The sequence below is a fragment of the Tamandua tetradactyla genome, chromosome 5, assembly GCF_023851605.1.
Source record: "Tamandua tetradactyla isolate mTamTet1 chromosome 5, mTamTet1.pri, whole genome shotgun sequence".
Classification (NCBI taxonomy): domain Eukaryota; kingdom Metazoa; phylum Chordata; class Mammalia; order Pilosa; family Myrmecophagidae; genus Tamandua; species Tamandua tetradactyla.
The window spans coordinates 125,978,428-126,000,565 of NC_135331.1; the positions used below are offsets into that span (position 1 = coordinate 125,978,428).

Here is a 22,138-nt window from a genome sequence, read left to right on the forward strand (position 1 = left end):
CCATGGAGGCGTAGATTTGAAACTTTAGAAATCAGTCTCTCCAATTGAAACTAAAATCTTCCTGCTGGTAACAAGTACAGACTACCACCTGGCAAATTACCCAAACACCAGGTGTCATCAAAGCCTGGTACCTCTAGATGCTTTAGATTGGGACACTGCTGTTATTTTGTTTCTGTTTTCCTACATCAGCTAAATATACATTAAACTGTCATCCTGGAACTCTTTTAAATTCGAAAATGTGTCAGCTTAGGATATTCTGCCACATAGTCAAGTCACTCTGCTCTTTTGGGTCTGGAATTGTACTGAACATCTCTAACATAGTTTTCAGGCATAAATGTGTGAAGGTTTCCTGCTGGCTGTATTTCCAATAGGCATTTCAAAATATATTCTGGATGTATATCCTTTTTTCTATTATTTTCATTTTTAAAATGGTCTGGTCATTTTCCAAAACAAAGAAATAAATGTGTGGTCCTACATAGCCAATGTTATTTGGATAATAATATATGTATTTTATGGCTAAATCAAAACTGAAATTGGTAAATCCAAATCTGATGTCTAGTTCTTGGCAATTAAGAAAAATAATTGCATGTGCATACTGTTCATAGGGAGAATTAAATAGTCTCCTACTTATACCTATAAGAAAAAGCATGACTGGGGGTGCAAGGGTAGCTCCATGGTAGAATTCTCACCTACCATGTGGGAGACCTGGGTTCAATTTCAGGTCCACACACTTCCCAAAAACAAACAAACAAGCAAAACAAACAAAAATCGAACAAAAATTCAACAAATGGTGCTGTAATAATGGGATACTTATATGGAAAAATAGTGAAATGTGACATCACCGTATGAAAAAAAGAAGGCACGACTAATTTAGGGCCTGCTGTTTCCTACTGAGAAACTCTCCTACCTATGTACTTGCTGTGTGTCGGCATGATTCAGCATGACTGTTCTGTTCATTTGGGACTAGGAGCAATCTGTAAGCTGCTGTTTGAGTATGAAAAAGTTGGAAATGAAGACTATTTACCAGGACTGTGAAATTCTTTTAGCCATTCTTTGAACAAAGTCTTACACGGATGTCCAAAATATATAAAACACAGATAAATATTATGCTTTTTAATCCAGGTATAAGTGTTCCCTGAGGCACGGATTTTTCTGTAACATTCTAGCTCAAGTGACTACTAGCATATTTAAGAACCAAAATGATTTTGTCTTAAAATATACACAGATCTTGGCCCTAACTCAGTGTGGTTCAAGTATCTTGTATTGATGAAATGAGTTTGAAATAATTCGTCAGTGTCCTCTTGTCCAACATTGTTGAAGCCCCTAGCCCTTTGATGTTATGGGCCGCTATGAGGTTGCTGTTTTAACTTTACTTTTAAAGGACATACTTTGTTATAGTTGGTAATTTGAACAAAGATCTATTTGTCTTGACTCTTGAACTAGATGGACTTACAAATACTCAATATCTTGCTGTTACTTATTAAAATCATGAGTTTTTGTTCCTTTCCTTTCCTTAATTCTCAGACTGAAGAACAAATTCTTAACATATTATCTTGTCTTTAGATTAAGCACTTCCTTTATTTAGCCTGTACCTAGAATCCAACCAGAATTCCTATTGAAGAGGGATCACATAACCTGTAAGAGTTACTTAAAAGAGGATATGAATGATTGATTTAGGTTCTTTTAGGTGTCATTATAGTGCCAAAAATCTTACATCTAGAGTTTGACTTGTTGGAAATTTTTATACTATACAATTTTTTTTATAGTACACATTTTAACATCCTCATTGTCTAATTTCACTTAAATTGTTAGATATGTAAGTCTCACTTGTAATTAATGCAAAATACATAGCTGCTATATGATTTATGTTAAGCAAATATATGTCATATACTAAGATGTTTATTTAAATAAAATATCATAGACTAAGAAAATGGTTCTCGCATGTCCTGTGTTATCATAGAATTTTCTTATTTTTTGTGTCTCTCTTTATATATATCTCTCACGTAGGCTATCGAGGACAGAAGGGAGAAAGAGGTGAACCTGGAATTGGGCTGCCAGGGAGCCCTGGTCTTCCTGGGACTTCAGGTAAGAGTGATGTTACCTTCGTAATACAGCAAACCTCGAAAAATGGAAACCATCCCTTCTCCTGTTTGACCCTTATGTGTTGGTACAAGTCAAGCGAGAACGATCCACACTGGAGGGAGGAAGAGAGGGTAGATGTGCTCTGCATGCTGACGGGGTCTTTTATTCCATTAGCCTTGGGTTTGCCAGGCTCACCAGGCTCCCCCGGTCCTCAGGGCCCCCCAGGCCCTACTGGAAGATGTAGCCCCGAAGATTGCCTCTATCCTGCGTCTCCTGCCCATCAGCGGACAAGTGGAAAATGAGCAACACACCTGAGCAAGACGGGTTCCCTGCGATGGCTCCTTGCCGTCGGGGCGACCTTATTACTGTCAGATCCTCATTATACATGGGCCTTTGTATTTTTTGGTGTAGACCAGACATTAAAAGCAACAATTTGAATCCTGTTACTATAGTAATTTCCACGTCAGCATTTTTAGATTTTTTTTTTTCCCCAAATTCATTCCATGTTTTGCTTTACCATTACTACAATCCTTATTCAGGGTTTTATATGAAATACACAAGGAAACATCATTATTTCTTCTTCAGGAGGAAATTACAACTTATGACTTAGCAGACTGACAGTGAGGCTCACTTTGTAGTCTCATCGACATATGTTTGGATTTGGTTTCCGGATTTTAAAGTTTTAGATTTCTCCTGAGGATTTCTTGGTATTTATACTTACTCTCATTGCTAAAAACTTTTGTTGACTTTTTTTATATAGTTCACTGCTCCTGTTGAATGGTTTTGACTAATTTTTATAGCTCAGAATTCTTAGACCATCCTGTATCTATCCTACTTACGCAGAGAAATAGGGCAATAAGAGCTTCATTTTTTAACTTATGTTGTGGAAAAACCACAGGAGGCTGTATCAGGGAGCCCAAAACCCACCATCACCAACTACTGAAATGATTTTTATTAATTTTGCATAATGAGTTCGATAGCAATCATCACTGGCATGCATATGTACTGTGTGACAAAGGAGGAACACATTTTGATCGTATAAGCACATGTTCCCCAAGAAAAGTCTAACACACTGCAGTCCCTTCACTGTGCTGTTTTCCCTGAGGGATGTTTGGTGCGGAAGACATTGTTTGGTGCTCTTGAAATTTAAATGATCTAGCAAGGTGTTTGGGCCCCTGTACCCAGTATCTTCTGACCTCATCACCTTCAGAATTTAAGCCAGGAACTGGCCATCAGAACAAAGGATGGGGTTTGTAGAAACTGGAAAATAAACCCCCTTGTCCTGGATCAATGTGTGGTGTCAACAGATGCATACCGAGAAGGTGAAGCCCATAAGGTCTTAAGGAGAATAACGCCGCTCCAGAAGCTGCCGCAAGAGCAGCAAAAGAAAGCCATGTGACTGAATATGCAAAGACCACTCAGACCAAAGAGTTACCACTCACTCCTGGGAGAAGCACCGAGTGCTGCAAAGAGCATATCCTCGGAAATGGAACGAAAACGTTATAATCACCAAACAACTTTATGAACAGGATTTTTATTGCCTAGCTCTACGTTATTTGGAGAAACTGTGAGTTGAAAACATTTTCATGACCACTGGGCACAGGCTGTTGCTGAAATCTTGGTGGTGAGTTCTGTGGATGCTGAGAACATGCCACCAGAGCACCTCCTGTCACAGAAATCAGTTCATACCTCTTTAAGGAGCAGTGCAGATTCCAATTTAGATAAAGCAGGGTGAGGTGATTGCTTTTGTCTGTTCATTGAAAAATAGGTGTAGAAAGGTGAGCCCACTGAAATCGGAAAAAAACTGTGAATGGAATTGGCCTGAGAAGTAGGCCTAAGTGAAGGCACCATCTCTTCAAATGCACCCATGACTTGAACTGGTTTTCACTTTAGATGAATGAACTGCTGGTCAGGTACTATCTACATGGCTGTGCATACATACAACCTTTTAGTTATTTCATGTTGATATATGCTGTATTTTTCAATTCCAAGTTTATTTATTTCATTTTCCAAGTCTATTTTATTTATTTTAATTGTTTTCACTTTAAAATTGTTTTCTTCATTTTCTTTCTTGTGCAATACCTACAACGGTGCTGTATTTTAAACTACACAGTTGGGATATACTTGTGTGCATTTTTTAGTAGAATGATAATTTATCGTCCAAAAAAGTGTACATACATCTAAAATCTGGTGCTATATGTATATCTTGAGCTTTTAATTTGTTGAACTACAGCTCTGAATGCTTATAACTTATCTGCCACTCATACAAATTTACTTGAATTTGTCCTAAACTTTTAAAATGTATGTTTTCAAAGATTGTTTTTTCATATGAGCTAATAGAATGTTTATCCTTTGGCTTCTTTGCTAATTCAAAAATATTTGCTTTATCATTTAAGGTTTTCATGGACTTTTTTGATGAGTGTGATCAATGAAATTTTTTTCTTTGAGTTTAAGCTTTCATATACATAAAGACTCAATTTTCTTGTTTTATGAATTCTGTTCAGTTCAATTCCACAGAATGGGTCACGATTCCCTTCTTACAAATTGTATATTTAGAAATATTTGTTTTTATGATTTATATTAATGTTTGACTGGTGGTTTCCTATTTCAAAGATTGAGAAGTATTCAGGTGATTGAGGGGAGTGGGGAATATATGGTTATTTAAAGCATATTGCAAATAGAATTGTCACAGTGATGCAAGCTCCTTTTTTTTTTTTCATAACATGTAACTAAATTTGCCCTTGGCATAATTAGAAAAATAGGCCTGTGTCTACTTGGTACATTTCTCTCTTGCCCTGCTGAATTGCTTACCTTCCCTCTTCCCTTATTTATCTCTGTATTTGATATGCAACAAAGGGCAGCAAAAAAAAATTGGGCCCAGCTAATACAGCTCCAAATGAAGTGGAGATTTGGCAGTTGCCTAATTCCTTTCAAAAACATTAATTGTATAATTTGGACCCCAAAGTAGGGTGGGAATTTTTCCCCCAAATAATTTGGTGGTTGCCAAATTTCTTGTACTTTAATTTAGTCCATTCCAAAACATGTTCATTTCTATATAGATGGCAGTCAGTATATATTCCCACAACAGAGAATTATCAAATTTCCTGAATTACCTGTTGTTTGCACTCCAGATAGCATTAATGTTTAAAAACAAATACCAAATGAATGGCCTTGATGGCTATTAACCATTAAAATTGTTTGTCCTATACGAGCATGTTTGAATTCCAGTCTTATATTTCATACCAAGATTAATTAACACTTTCAGATAGAAACATTTCTAAGCAAAGAACAAAGTAGAACAAATTAATATTTATGGCCGTAAGGATTATTCTTCCTTTTGTCTCTAGATTCCAAAGCTTGGTCATTGTTCTTTCCAACTGAGAACATCAGTCACTTCTAACCATAACAAAAACATAGCCAGTCTTAATCTTTTAATTATTTTACTCTGTGATTAAAATAATTTAATATCTTTAAAGTAACCCTATATGCTCCATTTCTGTATTTATGACATTGCTGACACGTAAACATTTTAGTTACTTGTAATATTATAGAGATTGAGTAATTAAATTAAGATATGTTGCCTGTAAACTTTTTCATTTTATGTTCAATTTATAAAATATTTTTTAGGCTATATATTAGGAATTAAATAAGGCTTAGCTTTTCCACGATCTTATCTGTTGAGAACTTGTGACATGCCTCCTTTGTCCACAAGAGGGCGATCAAAGCAAAGCTGTACAGACTCACAGAAACAAAACTAGAAACAGTTTAGTGGACAACTAAATCAGATCCTTGCCTTTGCACTTTCTTTTTTTTAGTTAGTTAATAATTTTATTCTGTTTATTTATATGTTAATATGTTTTTCCTCATTTAAATGTTTTTATAAAGCAGACACAATAGCCTCTGATTTGTTGGCTGTCTCAATTTTCAATTTTATTTCATTACGTTAACCTGAGAATTTACTGTTCCTGAATTTAGTTTTTTGACTACTACTCGCGTATTTTTATCACAAAGATACCTAAATAATTACCTTACCTTTTGATAGGACAGATATTGTCTTTTGGCAGACAAGTAAAAAGTGGGCAATTCCTAAAATTAGATAATGTCTAAATCCCCATACTGTTTAAGGTACTTAAAATTTTGCAATTAGATTTGTATGATGCTTACATTTTTCTAGAAATATATCACCATTTTCAAATTTATGATAAGTAACATTTTTCAAAATTTTTATTTTCTAACCTCGTTAATATCCTGAGATTGAGACTTTCCAGGTTAAGTTGTATGCTACAGCTGTTTCAGTGAATTCTCAGAATGGTTTTGCAGATTTGTTCATCACTCTTGTTCTTAAATCATTTTTCACACTTGTCTGTGTCCAGCTTCCCAGATATACAGTATTTGTTTTATTGCTTCCCAATATTCTTTTTTAATGATTTTAGAGTTGAAGCATGTACTCCCCTTTTATACCATCTCCTATCACAGAACTAACACAGGCTTCAAAGAGGAGGAGATGCAAAAAAAATTTGAATTTGCAACTTATGCCAAGTTACTTCAGGATTACCAGCCCATATGAAAGGGGTTTTATCCATTTATCAGTTGACTGGTAAAGGTAGTATTAATTATGTTAAATTTGTTTAACGTAATTAGGTTACATTTATATTTATAGTGTAGTTTAGCTGGAGTTACAATGCAAAAATTTTATTGAACAAAGTCATGCCAAATAACTGGTCAGCTGGGTTAAACTGAATGAAGCATCAGCTGAATGCAGATAAAACTCTTTCAGAAAAGTAGACCCAGAACAGCAAAACCTCCAAGATAAGGCAAGATTATAAGAACAAAGCTAAGTTTAAGAAATAAAGGGGAAAAAAATTCAAGTTCAGATCCAATAGTGATATATAATACAACTCAGAGCAACTTGCTTGATGAATTTGTCAAAAGTGAATACTGATAAAGTGAGAGGTTTCATTGAACTTAGGGGTAGTAAAATAATATTTAAGTTTATCCAAAATATGTGTGTCACTTGATCATAATAAGCTTATGTATATAAAAATGCTAATGATTTTACAACTTTTTATCTTTCTGTATTATTTTAAAATATTTTTAGGGCTAAATATTTTTCAGTGAATTAATGTATTTTAATTCAGATTGTTTTATGGCATATTTTATATGTATTTTTTAAAATAACAAATTAGGACATATTTTCTCCCACTTTATGCTTAAAGTACATCATGAAACTATTTAAGGTTTAATTCAGCATACATATGTTAAGTCGAATGGCACAAGTTTAAAGCTAAATCCCACATGGATATAATGTTTTGAGGCCTTGATTCCTAAATGTTTATTGTGCATAATGAACTTGTCACCTATCTCAGCAATAAAGAATTTACCCCTAAATCAGGGCATTCTAAGGTGCAGTTGTTAACGCTACATGTACTCTTCACCACTTCATGCTGAGGGTCTGCACTGCAGCTCCCTTCTGTGCGCGCTCACCCGCAGAGGTGCTGCGATGCCCTCACGACCCAGGGTCAGCCCCACAGGTGCCCAAGCAGGCTGTAAGTGGTTGGGCACAGGGCTCATGTTTACTCCATGCTGATAATTATAGTTTTGTTTGTTTCAGCTATCCATACTTGGCACATAACAGCTAATTGTATAACTCACCTCCCTTCCTTGGCAGCTCTCACACACACAAAAGCCTAGACTGATGATTTCTGATGAGAATTTTAATCAGAAACAAGTCAGAGAGCGGGCAGTCCTTGATGTCTTTTGTCCCCCAGAGTGATCTCCTAACTATAGACATTTGAGACTGGCTGCTGTCGAGGGACCTAAGCTAGATAAGGAATATCACAGTGAACTTTCCTCACAAATATAAGCTCTAACCAGCATTAGTAATAAGACAACAGGCATAACTAGTTCCCATGTTTTCTTAACAGAAATTAATTATCCCCAAATGTGCCAGTGGATTTTTATGTTTACTTAGACTGTGATTTACACAGTAAACTATTTTCATCTTCAGGTCCTCTTACAATAGCATATTAACTAGTCATCCTCCAGGAATATTGCAAGGCTCTTCACAAACAAATTTTCCATTTGCAGGCAAAAGACAAATTCAAATAGATAAATAAAAATTAAGTTAGTTTCTTGGAGCCAATAGCCCGTCCCTCATTTGTTCTCCCTTCAGTATTGATAAATAACTTTGGGTCAGGAACCAAATGTGAAAGCCTCATGTTAAAGGAAAAGCTGACATGAATTGCCAGTTATTAAGGCTGAAAAAATCAGCATCTTTTTTTGATAATCAGGTCTAACAAATATGTTACACTTCTTCCAAATAAACATTTAAAGAGCATTTAAATATGTGTATTTATAGTTATATGTTATTACAGTTCAGCAATTGTGATTTAATATTTACCAAGCCATATGCTCTTAATACCGCCATATCCTAGATCATAAGCTCACTAGGAAAGACTAAGTACAAAATTAAAAAGTATTTATTTTACTGATATGTAAAAAAAGAGCTTGAACTATACTTATTGGATTATAAATATTCTTTAAAAAAGATATTTAAAATCATGCATGTCCAGTACCCATTTATAAACAGCAACATTACTAGATTGCTGATACTATTTTCCTTAATATTGCTTTTTTACTCGTTTTGTCAGGGCTACCAGAAAATATTTAATTTTCTTGATTTTTGGAATACTGATTTTTCCACCTACATTAGTTTATTTTTATACTCAAATATACTATACCTCAGAGACACTTAAGCCACAAATTTAAATAACTCAATCAGGTAATCCTCTAAAACAGGTTACATTAAGCTTTTTACAGGTTGCAAATAAATCAAATTTAATGATATTTAAGAATACCAGTATTATTTTAGTCAGCTTGAAGTATAACGTGTCCATAAATAATCAAATCACTCTCATAACTAATACAGATTTTCATATTCTTCTGCTAGATGGAAATCAGTCACCCCCAAGCCATTCTCGTGAATCTGTTGTGCTCAGTCAGACTATTTGAGGTGAAAATCATACTGTGATGCCACAGAAGCACTGATGAAATAAATCTGAAACCATCTGCCCTTGATTAACATGCCAGTTTCTCACTTTCCCTGTTCCCATGCTCCTCCCTCATCACGTTGTTAACCCAGCGCAAAGCGGTTTTAGAGGTTTCCTTTAGGCTAGAGAGTTACACTTGGTCTAATGCAATATTTATCAACTCCTCTTTCATGGAAGGATTTGTGGGCGCTTTCTGTTTGCAGTTTCTCAGTTGAGTATCTACTGCTTCTGTAAACTAGTTCACTTAACTGAAATTTACAAGAAAGTGTTCCCACCATTTAGAACGGGCTGGTTTTGCATAATCTATTTGGAAGTGGTTGTTTCCAATTTTGTTTACTGTATCTGTGGAGTTGGTTGTACAGCTTTTTAAAATATATATCGGATTTGTAAAGCAGTTTGAATGCACTGTTCCTTGATTTTTTAAAAATTACTAATATAATCTTACAGAACGGAGAAAAATGTTTCTTCGGTTATCTCATTTTTCTTTTGTCGTATTTGATTATGTCACTCCAGTTTAAATAAAGTCATCTTAATGAAAAGATAATGTAATTTCTTTGCAGTTATTTGGTTATATATTATAGCACCTGAAGAAGTGTGCCGTTTTTTATAAAGACTGCTTTAAGGTAGTTACGACAGATGCCTCTATTTTCAAAACTCATCTATTCCATACGAAGAACAGGACATCCTTCTTAGTCTGTGTAAATCACACTGAGCTATGTGGGCAAATGGGAATCATTCTCCCTAAGTACAGTCCATGCTAGATGCACAGAATTAGATGCTATAAACCGTTTTCAGAAATCCAACTACAAATTACATAATGATTGATTCAGCCAAGCAAATAGGGATAGAATTTTTTAATGTATTGAAAAGTCACATGAGGAAAAATAATTGATATCAAAAATCCTATTAGGGCTCCCCCTTGACTTGAGAGAACTGAGTTCCATGAACTAACTGAGGATATTGACTATTTTGAGCTACTGTTCAATGTCCTGGGACAAGTCACTCAAATGCAGTGACATAAAATGAATATATTAAGTCTGATCAATAGTTTATATAGATGTGGATGAAACAGCTAGCCATTGTGATTATATAAATAGTAATAGTTCAAATGGTCTGGCAATACCTATCTTACTAAGAATGCAGTGCTTTAGCTGAGCAGCGGCCTTCATAAAATTTATATTCAAAATGACACATATATCATTTTTATAGCAGTGAAGTTTTGAATAGAGGGAGCTAACAGACCATTGAAATAAAGGCAGTGGTTCTTAATCTAGAAACCAAGGAAGGCTAGAACTTAAGGGGTCTATGAAATCCATGGAACAGTGTGCAGAAATGTGCACGCATATGTATTTGTGCCTCTCTCTGGGGTGTGGGTCCATAGCTTTTCTTAGAATTCCTAAAAGGCCCATGAAGCTCTCCAGCAGCTCCCACCCTTCACACAAATGTTGGACCTTCTGCTATAAGGTAAAACCCACAAGGGAAACAGTCAGGGCTTTTGAATTTCTCTGTGTAGAAAAAAAAGCACTGATATTATAAACATAAACTTATATTAAGTAACAGTAATTTTTAAAATGTCAATGTATCTAATATAAACTCCTTGACTTCTTTCACTGAACAGGATTACTTATAAGAAAACATGCAAGAGATTCAGAAAGCATATTTATTATTCTTTGATACAACCAGAGATGTTACCTCAAACCCTTAAAATAAATAATCTTATCAGTAAAACGTATGAATGCCAGTATATGAAAATTCCTTCTTTGCCTTCACACAGAAGACCTCAAAATATTAATGGGTGTCAGATACAGTACAGTTCACCAAAAATTCAGGCTGAGTATGAAACCAACATGTGATATAAGGAAACCATTCCAGGTGACTCAGTGCTTTCTTTCACTCCCAGGAAAGCACTTTGAGGTGCTTTGGGGGACTGTAAACACCAATAACTAGTCTGGTAAACATCTATATAGCTGAAATCATAATCTGAGAACAACAATTTAAATAGGAAATGAAAATAACTGCTGCAACTGAGGTTAACCACACAGTTGTTCCTGTTTATTGGCACAGTGGCCCAAGATATGTCACATATGGATAGCACACTGAAGTTCAAGATCCTGGGAACTGGATTATCAATTTATTTAAAGGGAGGTTTTTGTTCTGATGACTCTGCCATCTTCCCTCCCAGGGAAAGGATAGAGGACTTATTGAATAGCACCATCGTTCTAAATCTGATTGTCAAGTAGGACTTCTGTAATAATATTGAAGGTAATATATTGTCATCTTTAGTCCCGGCTGCAGGTAATGGTTCTCCTCCAAGGTCCTCTGCCAGGCATGGCATGTACAGACAGCCATGCAGCACCAAGGCTTTCACTGATCAGGCCCTTTGCTAAATGCTCGCTGACCAGCTTGCACGGTGCAGGAGGCTGGCTCGCAGAAACCAGGGGGTCCAGGAGGGCCCGGGGGACCCGGCACACCAGGAATCCCTGCCACACCTGGGGGACCTTGCTCGCCATCCCGGCCATTTTTCCCATAGCTGGCAGGGCCTGGATCACCTGAAACACACAAAAGATTGCACATGTGAACAGGAGAATTCTCGTGGCTGCAAACTATCAGAAGGCACTGGACCCTCTCAGCCCAATAATGTGCAGATAGGAACTTAATGCTTTTTGAAATGATGGATGATGATGATGGTGATGATGTTGAAAACCCTTCATTGGACTTGGGTTTTACAGAAATTAAGAGTAGAAAGGGACCTTAGCATCATCAAACTCACATTTCTATCTGTAGAGCCCCATGTCCAATATGGTAACCTGTAGTCATATGTGTCCTCTGAGCATGGAAGTATGGCTAAGTCAAATGGAGATGAGCTGTAACTGCAAAACACACATGGGCTTGGAAGATTTCATATGGAAACAGCATGTAAATATCTCATGAATAATATTTCTGTTGATTTCCATGGTAGAATGATAATATTTTAGATACAGTGGGTAAAATAAACTATATGATTAAAATTAATTTCACCTGATTCTTTTTTTAATGTGGCTACTAGAAAATTTTAAACTATATATATGACTCACATCATATTTCTATTGGACAACGATGCAGTAGTAGCATCCCCTATTTCTAATAGGGGTCAGTATCCAGACAGGGAGAAGTATAACTCAGTGATTAAAAGCACAGACACATTGGCTGTAAATTCTAGCCCTGCCATTTACAAATCGTGTGACATTAGATGAGTCACTAGTCTGTCACTTTTTCATCTACCAGATGGGAAATGCTTTCCCTATAATTAAATTCACTGCCTGAAAGCACCTGATAAATGGGGACTATTATTGCTATTACTGCTATTAGGATAATACTGGCTACTGTCTTCTAGAAGAATGTGCCATTCATCCTACAGAACTCCATGACATTCTCATTAGAGCTACCCCAACATGAACTTCACCGTTGCCTAACCTCCATGGAAGCATTTCTTCCTTTTGTCACATTCAAAAGATCGCATGCACCATCCAATGTGGCCCATTGTATGAGGCATGGCACCATGTAACAAAAAGGACTTTCTGCTTAAGATTTATCCCTCACACCAGCAGTGATTTCTTGTTATTACTGGAAGGGTAGCATAGAAAATCAGGGTAAAAAATCTTTATATGTTGTGAAAATAACATTTCGTATTATAGAGATCCTCATTCCATCACAGTCATCTTAGCTTGGCCATTCAGCCAAAAAGCTGAAAGCCATATCTGTATGTTCAATTATATATTTGCTTAAGTTTACTTACTTTCCTTCCCTCTCAGTGGTTTTAGTTTAATTTTTCTATTTTAGTGGCCTTATCACATATGCCCTTTATTAGAAGTGCTCTCACATGCTTTGTTTTTTTTTGAATGCCATATGGTTGGGGTCCTGTTTCATTCTTTTTCTATATCTCACATACTTTTAAAAGGAATAGGTTAGCGATGCTATTTTATATGTATCTCATTCTTCTACTATGCTTTCAATTAGAAACAGAGAAAGCAATGTTATAGGGCAAAACACTATTACAGTTTAAAGGAGGATAGAGGATAGTTATCTTTGATTCTATCCATCTCAAAGCTGAAGATAAGCAGAAATGTAAGTAAATTTTCCCCTACTTTATTCTGCGATATTAAGTTGTGATAATGCAAATAATTATGTGTTTTCTTCTCTAAAGATAAGGCCCCTGAGAAGGCTTTTCCCTAACCCACAGCACCTATGGATAACGCTTTAGCAGAACTATGCCTTTAGGAAAACCTATCAGATCTCCTGACACCAGGGGCAGCAGCAAAGGTTATGCCAATTTTAAAAGCTTTAGAAGATGAGATAGATCTCAATGCAAATAAAAAGTGATTTTCATGCACCTTGTCCGTAACAATGTCCCCACTAAGATGTACCATGCCTGCCTTAAAAAAAAAAAAAAATCAAATCTAGGAGAAGAAAATGTCCAAAGGAGAGGTCATAAAGCAAATGACCAAAAAAAGGCTAGGATGGTAACGTAGATCAGGAGTTAGCAAGCTACAGCTTGCCAGTCAAGTCCTGTTTTCGTAAATGACGTTTTACTGGAACACAGTCGTGCTCATTTGTGGACACACTGTCTATGGCTGCTTTCGCGCTACAAGGACAGGGTTAAGTAGTTGCAACAGAGACCATGAGGCCAGCAAAGCCACACAAAAAAATCTGATTCTTTACAGAAAGAGTTTTCTGACCCCTGAATTACTGAGGAAGTGGACCTAGATAATTAAATTCCCTATTCACTTTACTATAAGAAAACAGCGCAAGATTGGAAACTGACACTCCACATGGATGTTGGGGCGACAACAGGGAGCAGTGAGTCCTGGAGTGGGCTGGAAAATGGATGCTGGCAGCAGCTCTGTCCTAACAGCTATCATGGGGGAATATATGCCAGTGTGGCCAGACCCTCTTATTTTTTTTCAAGAGAATGAGGAAGCTGGGTTTTTAAAAAATATCTCTCCATTTTCAGTGTTAGCAAATAATTCAAATTTTTATTTAATATTTGTAGAACAAGCCCCCTGTCTAGAGCCTTACATTTAAGGGATTTTATCCTCTAGCATATAAATAATATTGAAAAGCAGAAGGAAAGCTTGTTTAAGATGTGCATGTTTAATTCCCCATCCCAGAACATTCCAGGAGAGGTTTTTATAACTTGTTGAGTTTATTCCAGATTCCTGTTCATCCTTTGAGGAAAGAGTTGTTGGAGCCAGCTTCTCTAGCCTTGATTTATTTTATGAAAAACAATTCTAGTCCACATGTCCCTTTGGCGAATGCAAAATTTATCCTCTAGAGTTTCTCAGTGATATCATCTTCTTCCTTGTCACCATCATCATCATCACCAACACTCATAAATTATTTTCTCTTTACCATGGATCTAAAGCCAATTTACTTGCATGCCTCATGGATGTGTCAGCTATACTAATTGTCTAAAGATTACATGGTGTGCTGAAATTTAAGGACCTCTAAAATTGCTATTACCAAACATTTCATGACTTTCATAAATGAGTATCTGTGTCATTCTCTGTGTGAACACTAGAGAGTAGTCATGTTACATCGGTGAAGGCCAATCCAGGCTGGAACATTTTGAAGGAGGCAGCCTTTTACTTAATTCATGCTGCAGAATGAAGAGGACTATATATGTGGCCTTTAAAAAAAAAAGGCCCTTGCAAATAATTTTCTGCATAAAAAAACAGGGTACCGAATTAATCCTCCGACTATGTCAATTTTGGTAAGTGCCTTGGACTTTCTCACATTTCTCACCTTATACTGACCTTACTTGTGTGGGGTTTGACAAAGCAGTGTATGTTTGGGGGATTGGTGTCAAGTTGTTTATATAGGACCGCCTCACACACAATCAAAGATAGCTGCACCAATGGAAATAGGATAATGGCTACTCCAAAACTTAAACCTAAATTAAGTGTATCTTTGATTTTGTCCACCCAAGCAAAGCTCACCTGTCAGTAAACTCTTCACAAGAAAACGGAATAGTAGTGTATTTATCCAAAAGGTCTGGACGTGTTCCTGCACAGAGTCTAACTGAAGGTTCGCCCAAGTCCTAAAATTCTATTATGGTTACATTTGTGAGAAGTTAGAAATCACATTCCTAGTCATATTCCAAGCTTTAACGGTGAATTAAAAATGACCCAATCTCTCAGCAAATAAGCAGGGAAATAATTTACTGTGACTCAAGTCCATTGGATTTGTGATTGGAGCTAAAGTCAGTTTTCATGGAGGAGGAGTCTAGAGAGGTATCAGAGGTGGTACTAGTAAGTGATGGCTTCAAGATTGGAATTCAGGTTGTCTGGTTGCAGGGCCTCTGCCTAAACAACCCACTTTCAGAATACTAGCTTTAGGGAATGAATGGCCTGAAATATTTTCTTTCAAAGACTTGACTGTCTTGAGAAATTGTTAGCTGTGCATATGCACAGAATAGATGAGAATCTGAGCAAACTTAAGAACCAAAGCCCCCCACTGTGGGGCTCTGCTTTTAAATAAGGAGTATGGAAAATGTGGACCCTCCAGCCTGTTTGCTGAAGCACTTAGAAAACTCTCTAGCAGCAGATCCCTCTTCTCCAGACACTGCATACTTTCGAAAGCTAGCCTAATTAAAAAAACAATAATCTGGAATTCAGATTTTTCACTAATTAATCTCAAATATCCTCTTGGTTATAATAGAACAAAGGATCAAGAAAAGAAACACCAGAGAGGTGTTGAAATAGTAACTATAAGAGGGAAAGCGAGAAGAGTGGGATTCCATGGAAAGGAAGGTCAACTGGAGAAAACGAGAGATGATCAGTGAGAGAAAAGTGCTTGTAGGGGCAGGACAGAGAAATCAAAGGAAGGAGGTGGTTTCAGAGGCAATTTCAGGGAGGGAGGGGCGACAATTAGGGGAAAGGAAAAAGAAAACAGCAGAAGTTAGTAGCCTTGAAAAAGGAAGTCCACAAAATACTCTAACAAACCAGATACAAGTACAAAGTAAAACCCAGGTGTAACAATTATTTTATTTTATTGTTTTCAATAAAGGAGAGGACATGAGGGCCATGCTGAGCTGCAAGAATGTACTTGTTCTGCCTTACCATTTCGCCTACACATAAAGGTCTGATGTGTTTAAAAGCAGATCAGTGAGGGCCCTCTCTGAAGATGTGACTAAGCAATAAGGGCAGATGTTTACTTGAGCCAGTTAGACGCCTCCATGTGGTTTACTGAATGTGGGAATACACCCCATTGTGACAGTCTGGGATACTGCATGTGCAAAACTGGCCTTCCTCAGTCTTCCCATCTTCAAGCTTAAAATTGGTTTTCCATCAGATTTTCTCTAAGAGTCACTAGAGACTAATATATTTTCAATAAAGGAAGATTTTCCCAATAGTGTAAGTCACTGGTCCAAGTACTAAGTGATTTTTCAACAAAATGGGAGGAAGAAAAATTGTCAGGTTATTTAAATATAAAGAAAATTTAATTAGTTGTGAAATTTTATAAGCATTAATAAAGCTTTAAAATTTAAAGTTTTTTTTTAAACAGTCTTATCACTACTATAGATAGTGGGGCAAAACACTCAGTAAATTGCATTTCGTTTTTTCCCTATCTCCTAAACATCCATCAATGAATCCAGACTTTTCCACACTAAAATCTTCTTCTCTTGCTCCTTTCTAACTCTAACCAGATTTTCTCTTCCTATTCCAATCATAAAAAAAAAAAAAAAACTTTACCAATGACTGGACCATGAATCTCAGTTTTAGAAAGGAAGTCTTTGAACTCTTTCCAAATGTTACTCATATTTTAAGATTTTTTTACAAGCAATCCCAGGAGCAACGAAATGGGTAATTAGAAAGAAATGATGTTTTTGGCTTCAATTACAGCTGTGATTAAAAATGTAAGCCTCTGGCAGAATTAGAAAACACAAAATTACCCTAAACTAAGTTCTCTAAATTTATTGTGGGAATCTGTACCACACTTTTTCGGTGCAACCTCGCTCACCTCTCCTCTCCTCAGCCCCAGACACCAGGGTTTGGGGAGCCTTCCTGAGTCACCTCCTCAGCAGCTAGAGGAGAGAGCTTGCCAGGAGGCTGCTCCTGAGTTGAACTGGCGCTCTGCCCTGCTGTGCTGCTTCTGTGGTCGTACATGTCCCAGCCTCCTTGATTCTGGGGACAGAGCAGCCAGTGTGTAAAGAGAGACCAGAATTCCCAGTGAGAGACCCAGGCTCCTCACACAGAGGCTACTCTGTCACCTCATCGACACCACTGTGATTCTGTGTTTGGTGTGTGGCTCTCTGTGGCTATGAGTAGGAATGCTCAGGTTTATTTTTTTGGAATATGGGTTGTTAGTGGGTTTTGATGTTTGAAAGGGAAAACTTTAAAATAAAATTTCAGTTACTCCCTGTGTAACATGAATAGCTAAAAACTTTGGTACTTTTCTTTCTGCTCTGGCTTTTTAGTTAAAAAAAAAAAAAAAAAAGAGGACACTATGAACGGGGTTAGAAGTGGATAGCACCCCATTCCCTCATTCACAAGTGCAGTGTGGAAAGACCTTAATAACTTTTTAAAGCATCTGTTTAAGAAATTAATATTTCAAGCCCTGACAACCATGTTCTCATAAAGAATACAGACAAGATTTGCAAATTACTTAACTCTTCATTAAAGCAAGTCTTGAAACATCTATGCCAGTCATTATCAAGTATCACTTGATATGCTTAAGTAATCAAATAGAAATTCTTTTAAAATGTTATCCAATTCAGACTGCCCACTTGCTACCAATTTCTCACCTCATTCTGAAATACAACCCACTTACCTGGGAGTCCAGGAACTCCAGGCAAACCTTTGGGACCTCTTCCTGGAGGGCCACGCTCCCCCTTTTCTCCCAAGTCACCTGCATTTCATTTAAAAAAAATTATATAAATATATAAACTTCCCTATTTAAAAACTTTAAACAAAGCCAAAATACAGAAACCAAAAGGTCATCAAATTGCCAAAACCCAGATTACAGGAAATATATTGCATGTCAAGAATTGAATTCATATTAATAGATTTAAGGAAAAGAATCAAATGATCACACCTATAAATTCTGAAAAGACATTTAACAAAATTGTACATGCATTCTTGAAAAAACATTGAATAACATAAGAATCAATGGCTACTTCTTTACCATGATAAAATATAGCTCTCCTAACCCAAAAGCAGTATACTGCTCAATGGCAAACATAAAAGTAGTTATACTAAAGCCAGAGCGAAATTAAAATGTCCACTTCATCACTATTGTTTATCATCAGACTGGAGGTATTAAAAGCATCCTTATTTTCAGATAATATGACTGTGATCTGAAAGCCTAGAAAATCAACTCAAAACTTATTACAAGTAATAAGAGAACCCAGTAAAGTTGAAGGGTACAAACTTAGTATCAGAAAATCAATCATTTTCATGCATAGAAACAATAACCAGTATCATGATAATGAAAAATATATCATTTATAATAAACCTAATAAGAAATAAGCAAGCCAATGTGAAAAAAAATTTTTTAATATTTCTAAAAGACACAAAGAATACTTGAAAAATCTTCTTAGACAGAAGGCATCATCATAAAATGTCGTTGGTCCTCCCTAAGCTGATTTATAAATTCACAACGATTCCAACAAAAACACAAATGGTATTTTTTCAAAAGCAGAAAGGGTGATTCTGAGGTTTGTAAAGAAAACACACAGGCCAGAAGAGCCACAAAACCTCCAAAAAGAAAAGCGACATGAAGAGGATTAACCCTACCAGCCATTTACAGCCTCAACAATTAAACACTGTAGAGCCAGTGCATGTCAGACTGGTGAAACAAAGAGAAAGTCCAAAAACAGGCCCACAGCATATAAGAATTTGGTTTACAATAAAGGTGACATCTTAAAATGGAAAAGAGATGCAAGTTCAATAAATGATCTTAAAAAAAAAAAGTGGGTAGGGGTGCCAATATAGTTCAGCAGAAGAATTCTCGCCTGCCATGCGGGAGACCCGGTTCGGTTCCCGGTCCATGCACTTTCCCCAAAACAAACAAACAAAAATTCAACAAATGGTGCTGCAATAAGGAGATACTCACATGGAAAAATAATTAAATGTGGCCCGTACCATACAGCATTCAGAAAAAAAAAAAAGTGGGTAGCCATCCGGAAAAAAAAATCAAGTTGGACCCATACCTTACACCAAATTCCAGGATAAGTTCCAAATCCATAAAATATTTTTATGTAATTTAAGAACCAGAAGAAAATAAGAAAGAATTATTTTATAAACTCAAATGAGTTGGCCTTTCTGATTCAAACTTAGAGAGTTCCTAAAAATCAATAAGAAAAAGTCAACACAATTTAAAAAAATGAATAAAATACATGAACAGACAGTTCATCAAAAGGAAATAAAACTGGTTCTCTTCACTCTCCTAATGAAGTAAATGTACATTTAAAATAACAGGGATACTACTTTTACTCTTTATGATGGGCAAAAATTCCAAAGTTTAATTAAATATATCTTAGCAAGTGTGGAGAAATACAGTCTTACATATTGCTGGTGAGATTATAATTGGTACGATCTCCTTGAAGAGTAATTTGTGAAAGCTAGCAAAATCACAAATAGAAGTACCATTTTACCCAGCAATTCTATTTCTGGAAATTTATTCTAGAAGGTATGTTGATGTTTTGCATAAAAGTGAAACATGTACAATGTTGCTCACTACAGACTTGCTGTAATACCAAAAGACTGAAAACAATCTAAACATCCATTAAAAGATTAAACATACTATGGTGTTTCCACAGAATGAACTAGTACACAACCGTAAAGAAAAGAATGAGGAAGCTCTTCAGTGCTGGTGTGGAAAGATCTCCAGGACATACTGTTAAGTGAAAAAAGCAAGGTCCACAACACTTGCTGAAAAGGATTTCTTTTGAAAAGGATATAAGGAGAATATATATTCATTTATCTTTGTATATCATCCCCTCTAAGGACATGTAAAGAACTAATATTAGTGATTGCCGATTGAGAAGCAGAAAGGAACCCAAACAGATAGAAACAGAGGTGAGAGAGAAACTCTTCCCTAAATTCCTTTTTAATATTTTAAAAACTTCTTGAAAAATGTAAATTTAGTATTGCCAAAAATAAATTAATGGATTTAAAAGTTTAAAATATGCTGTCACAAGTGCCTCAATCTTAGTACTGACTCACTATTTATATAAAAGATAGTTGGAATTATGACTAACCATATGCAAGATGTGCATGACAGTTGATTGAATTTGGGGATATGCAGTGACGGAACAAATCCCCATTATTATCCTGGTCTCTGCAGAGACCAAACCCAGAAACTTGGCCTCATTGATAGTGTCCTAAAACCTTAGTTAGCTGGCCTTAAACGATTTCTACTGATCTTAGTAGAAGGCATTATTCCACTATCCCATCAGTTTAGTATTAGATGTTATTCTACTATGCTATTAGAAGATGCTGTGCCATTTTGCAACAAATTGTATACACGATCATTTTTTCCAAACCTCGTATCAGACCAATCTCATTCAACACTGCGTCAAGTCTGCTATAATTATAAAAACAGTCATGTACACAACAAAAATGGGGAATAAAATGTGCATGTACATCTGCCTATCAAATAGTCAAAAATCTCTAATTATGAAATGAATGTTTAAGAAGTTTCCATACTTAGATTTTAGCTGTGAATGCCCTTGGGTGAGTGTTTTCATGATGCATCAACTACATTTTCAAGACAAGTTAAATTAATATAAATTCTGTGCAAGGATATATAGCTCTGACGGGACTTGCATTCACTTAAGCTATAGTTCTTTCACACCCATCATCAATATGACCTCTCTACATTAGGAAGATGTGACAATTATCATTTTAAGAACTAACAACTTAAGCACACTTGGTAATTTAGCAATTTAAATGTCAAATCACTGTAATTCCGGAGGCTTGCCATGAGAAAAGAATCTCTCGATGTGCCACATTTTCTGAAGATAAGATGGAGATTATAAATTAAAATGTAGCTTTTGCATTGATTGTGAAAACGAAATTTATTTGCACATTCTAACGTGAAGCCACACCAGCTTTCAAATGTTACTGGCATGGACTAAGACCAATGTTTTAGCTGTGGTGATGCTGCCTTTAAGTTCTCAGTCATAGAGAAATAAATTTTAGATGACTCCTAGACCGAGCAATGCTGTGCAAACTGCTGTTCCACAGCAGCTCATGCTTGCCGCTGGGGGCTACTCATCATCAGGGTTAATCAACCTCTCCTAATCCTGGTCATGTCTTCTTTCAAGATGCACAAAAACTGTCGCAGGGAACTAAAGGTCGGCTTTTTTTAGCCTAGTGCATCAATCAATAAATAAGAACTTGTAAACTAAGCTTTCCATAAGTCCTGGAGGAAAATATGCAGTTTTAAACAGTTGATTATGAACAGAGTGGCTAAAACTAAAGAATTACTCATTTTTCCATGTTGCTATTTATTTGCAAATTATCACTGATTTTCCATCTCCATATGAGTGTACACCATAGTTAAGGAATGTATTTTCTCAAATCTTCATTTCCATATTGACACTTCTGTTTGACTCGCACTAAAATAGCTTAAAAACTTGCAGCCCTACTCAAAGGGACTTAAAAATCAATCCAAGCTGTATACATTTAAAAATAATATTTATGACATGAAAGACTAATGAATCACTAAACAAAGTGAACATTAGGTCAGCTAGAAGATGCCTCATATGTCTGCTTGAGTAGACATGTAAAATGTACATTTTTTTAGATTTTGAAAATATGATAAGCTTTGAGTAGGGGTTGAGGCTTATTTCTACCAACTCCCATGAAGATGTTCCAGTGTGGTTTTACAGGGTAATTTTTAAGAAGGAAAACAGTGATCAAGACATAATGTGACATAGTCAAAATATTAATAAACCTGTTTATTACACTTACAACACTTTCTCTGGACAGGGACTCTGAAAGTGAGTATATGGTATAGCAAAA

General features: G+C 36.1%; 2 protein-coding genes across 2 annotated transcripts in view; one reads left to right on the plus strand and one right to left on the minus strand.

The window, feature by feature from the left end:
* Positions 1–3,249, plus strand: part of COL19A1 (collagen type XIX alpha 1 chain) — a 365,439-nt gene extending 362,190 nt beyond the window's left edge. The window contains exons 51-52 of the mRNA XM_077162192.1: positions 2,008–2,085; positions 2,257–3,249. Of these exons, the coding sequence (XP_077018307.1) occupies positions 2,008–2,085; positions 2,257–2,384 (206 nt within the window). The 3' untranslated portion in view covers positions 2,385–3,249. The remainder of the gene's footprint in view (positions 1–2,007; positions 2,086–2,256) is intronic.
* A 7,570-nt stretch (positions 3,250–10,819) lies between these two features.
* COL9A1 (collagen type IX alpha 1 chain) overlaps positions 10,820–22,138 on the minus strand; it is a 94,436-nt gene continuing 83,117 nt past the window's right edge. The window contains exons 37-38 of the mRNA XM_077159248.1: positions 17,940–18,017; positions 10,820–11,680 (exon numbers count right to left, since the gene is read on the minus strand). Coding sequence (XP_077015363.1) covers positions 11,496–11,680; positions 17,940–18,017 — 263 coding nt within the window. The 3' untranslated portion in view covers positions 10,820–11,495. The remainder of the gene's footprint in view (positions 11,681–17,939; positions 18,018–22,138) is intronic.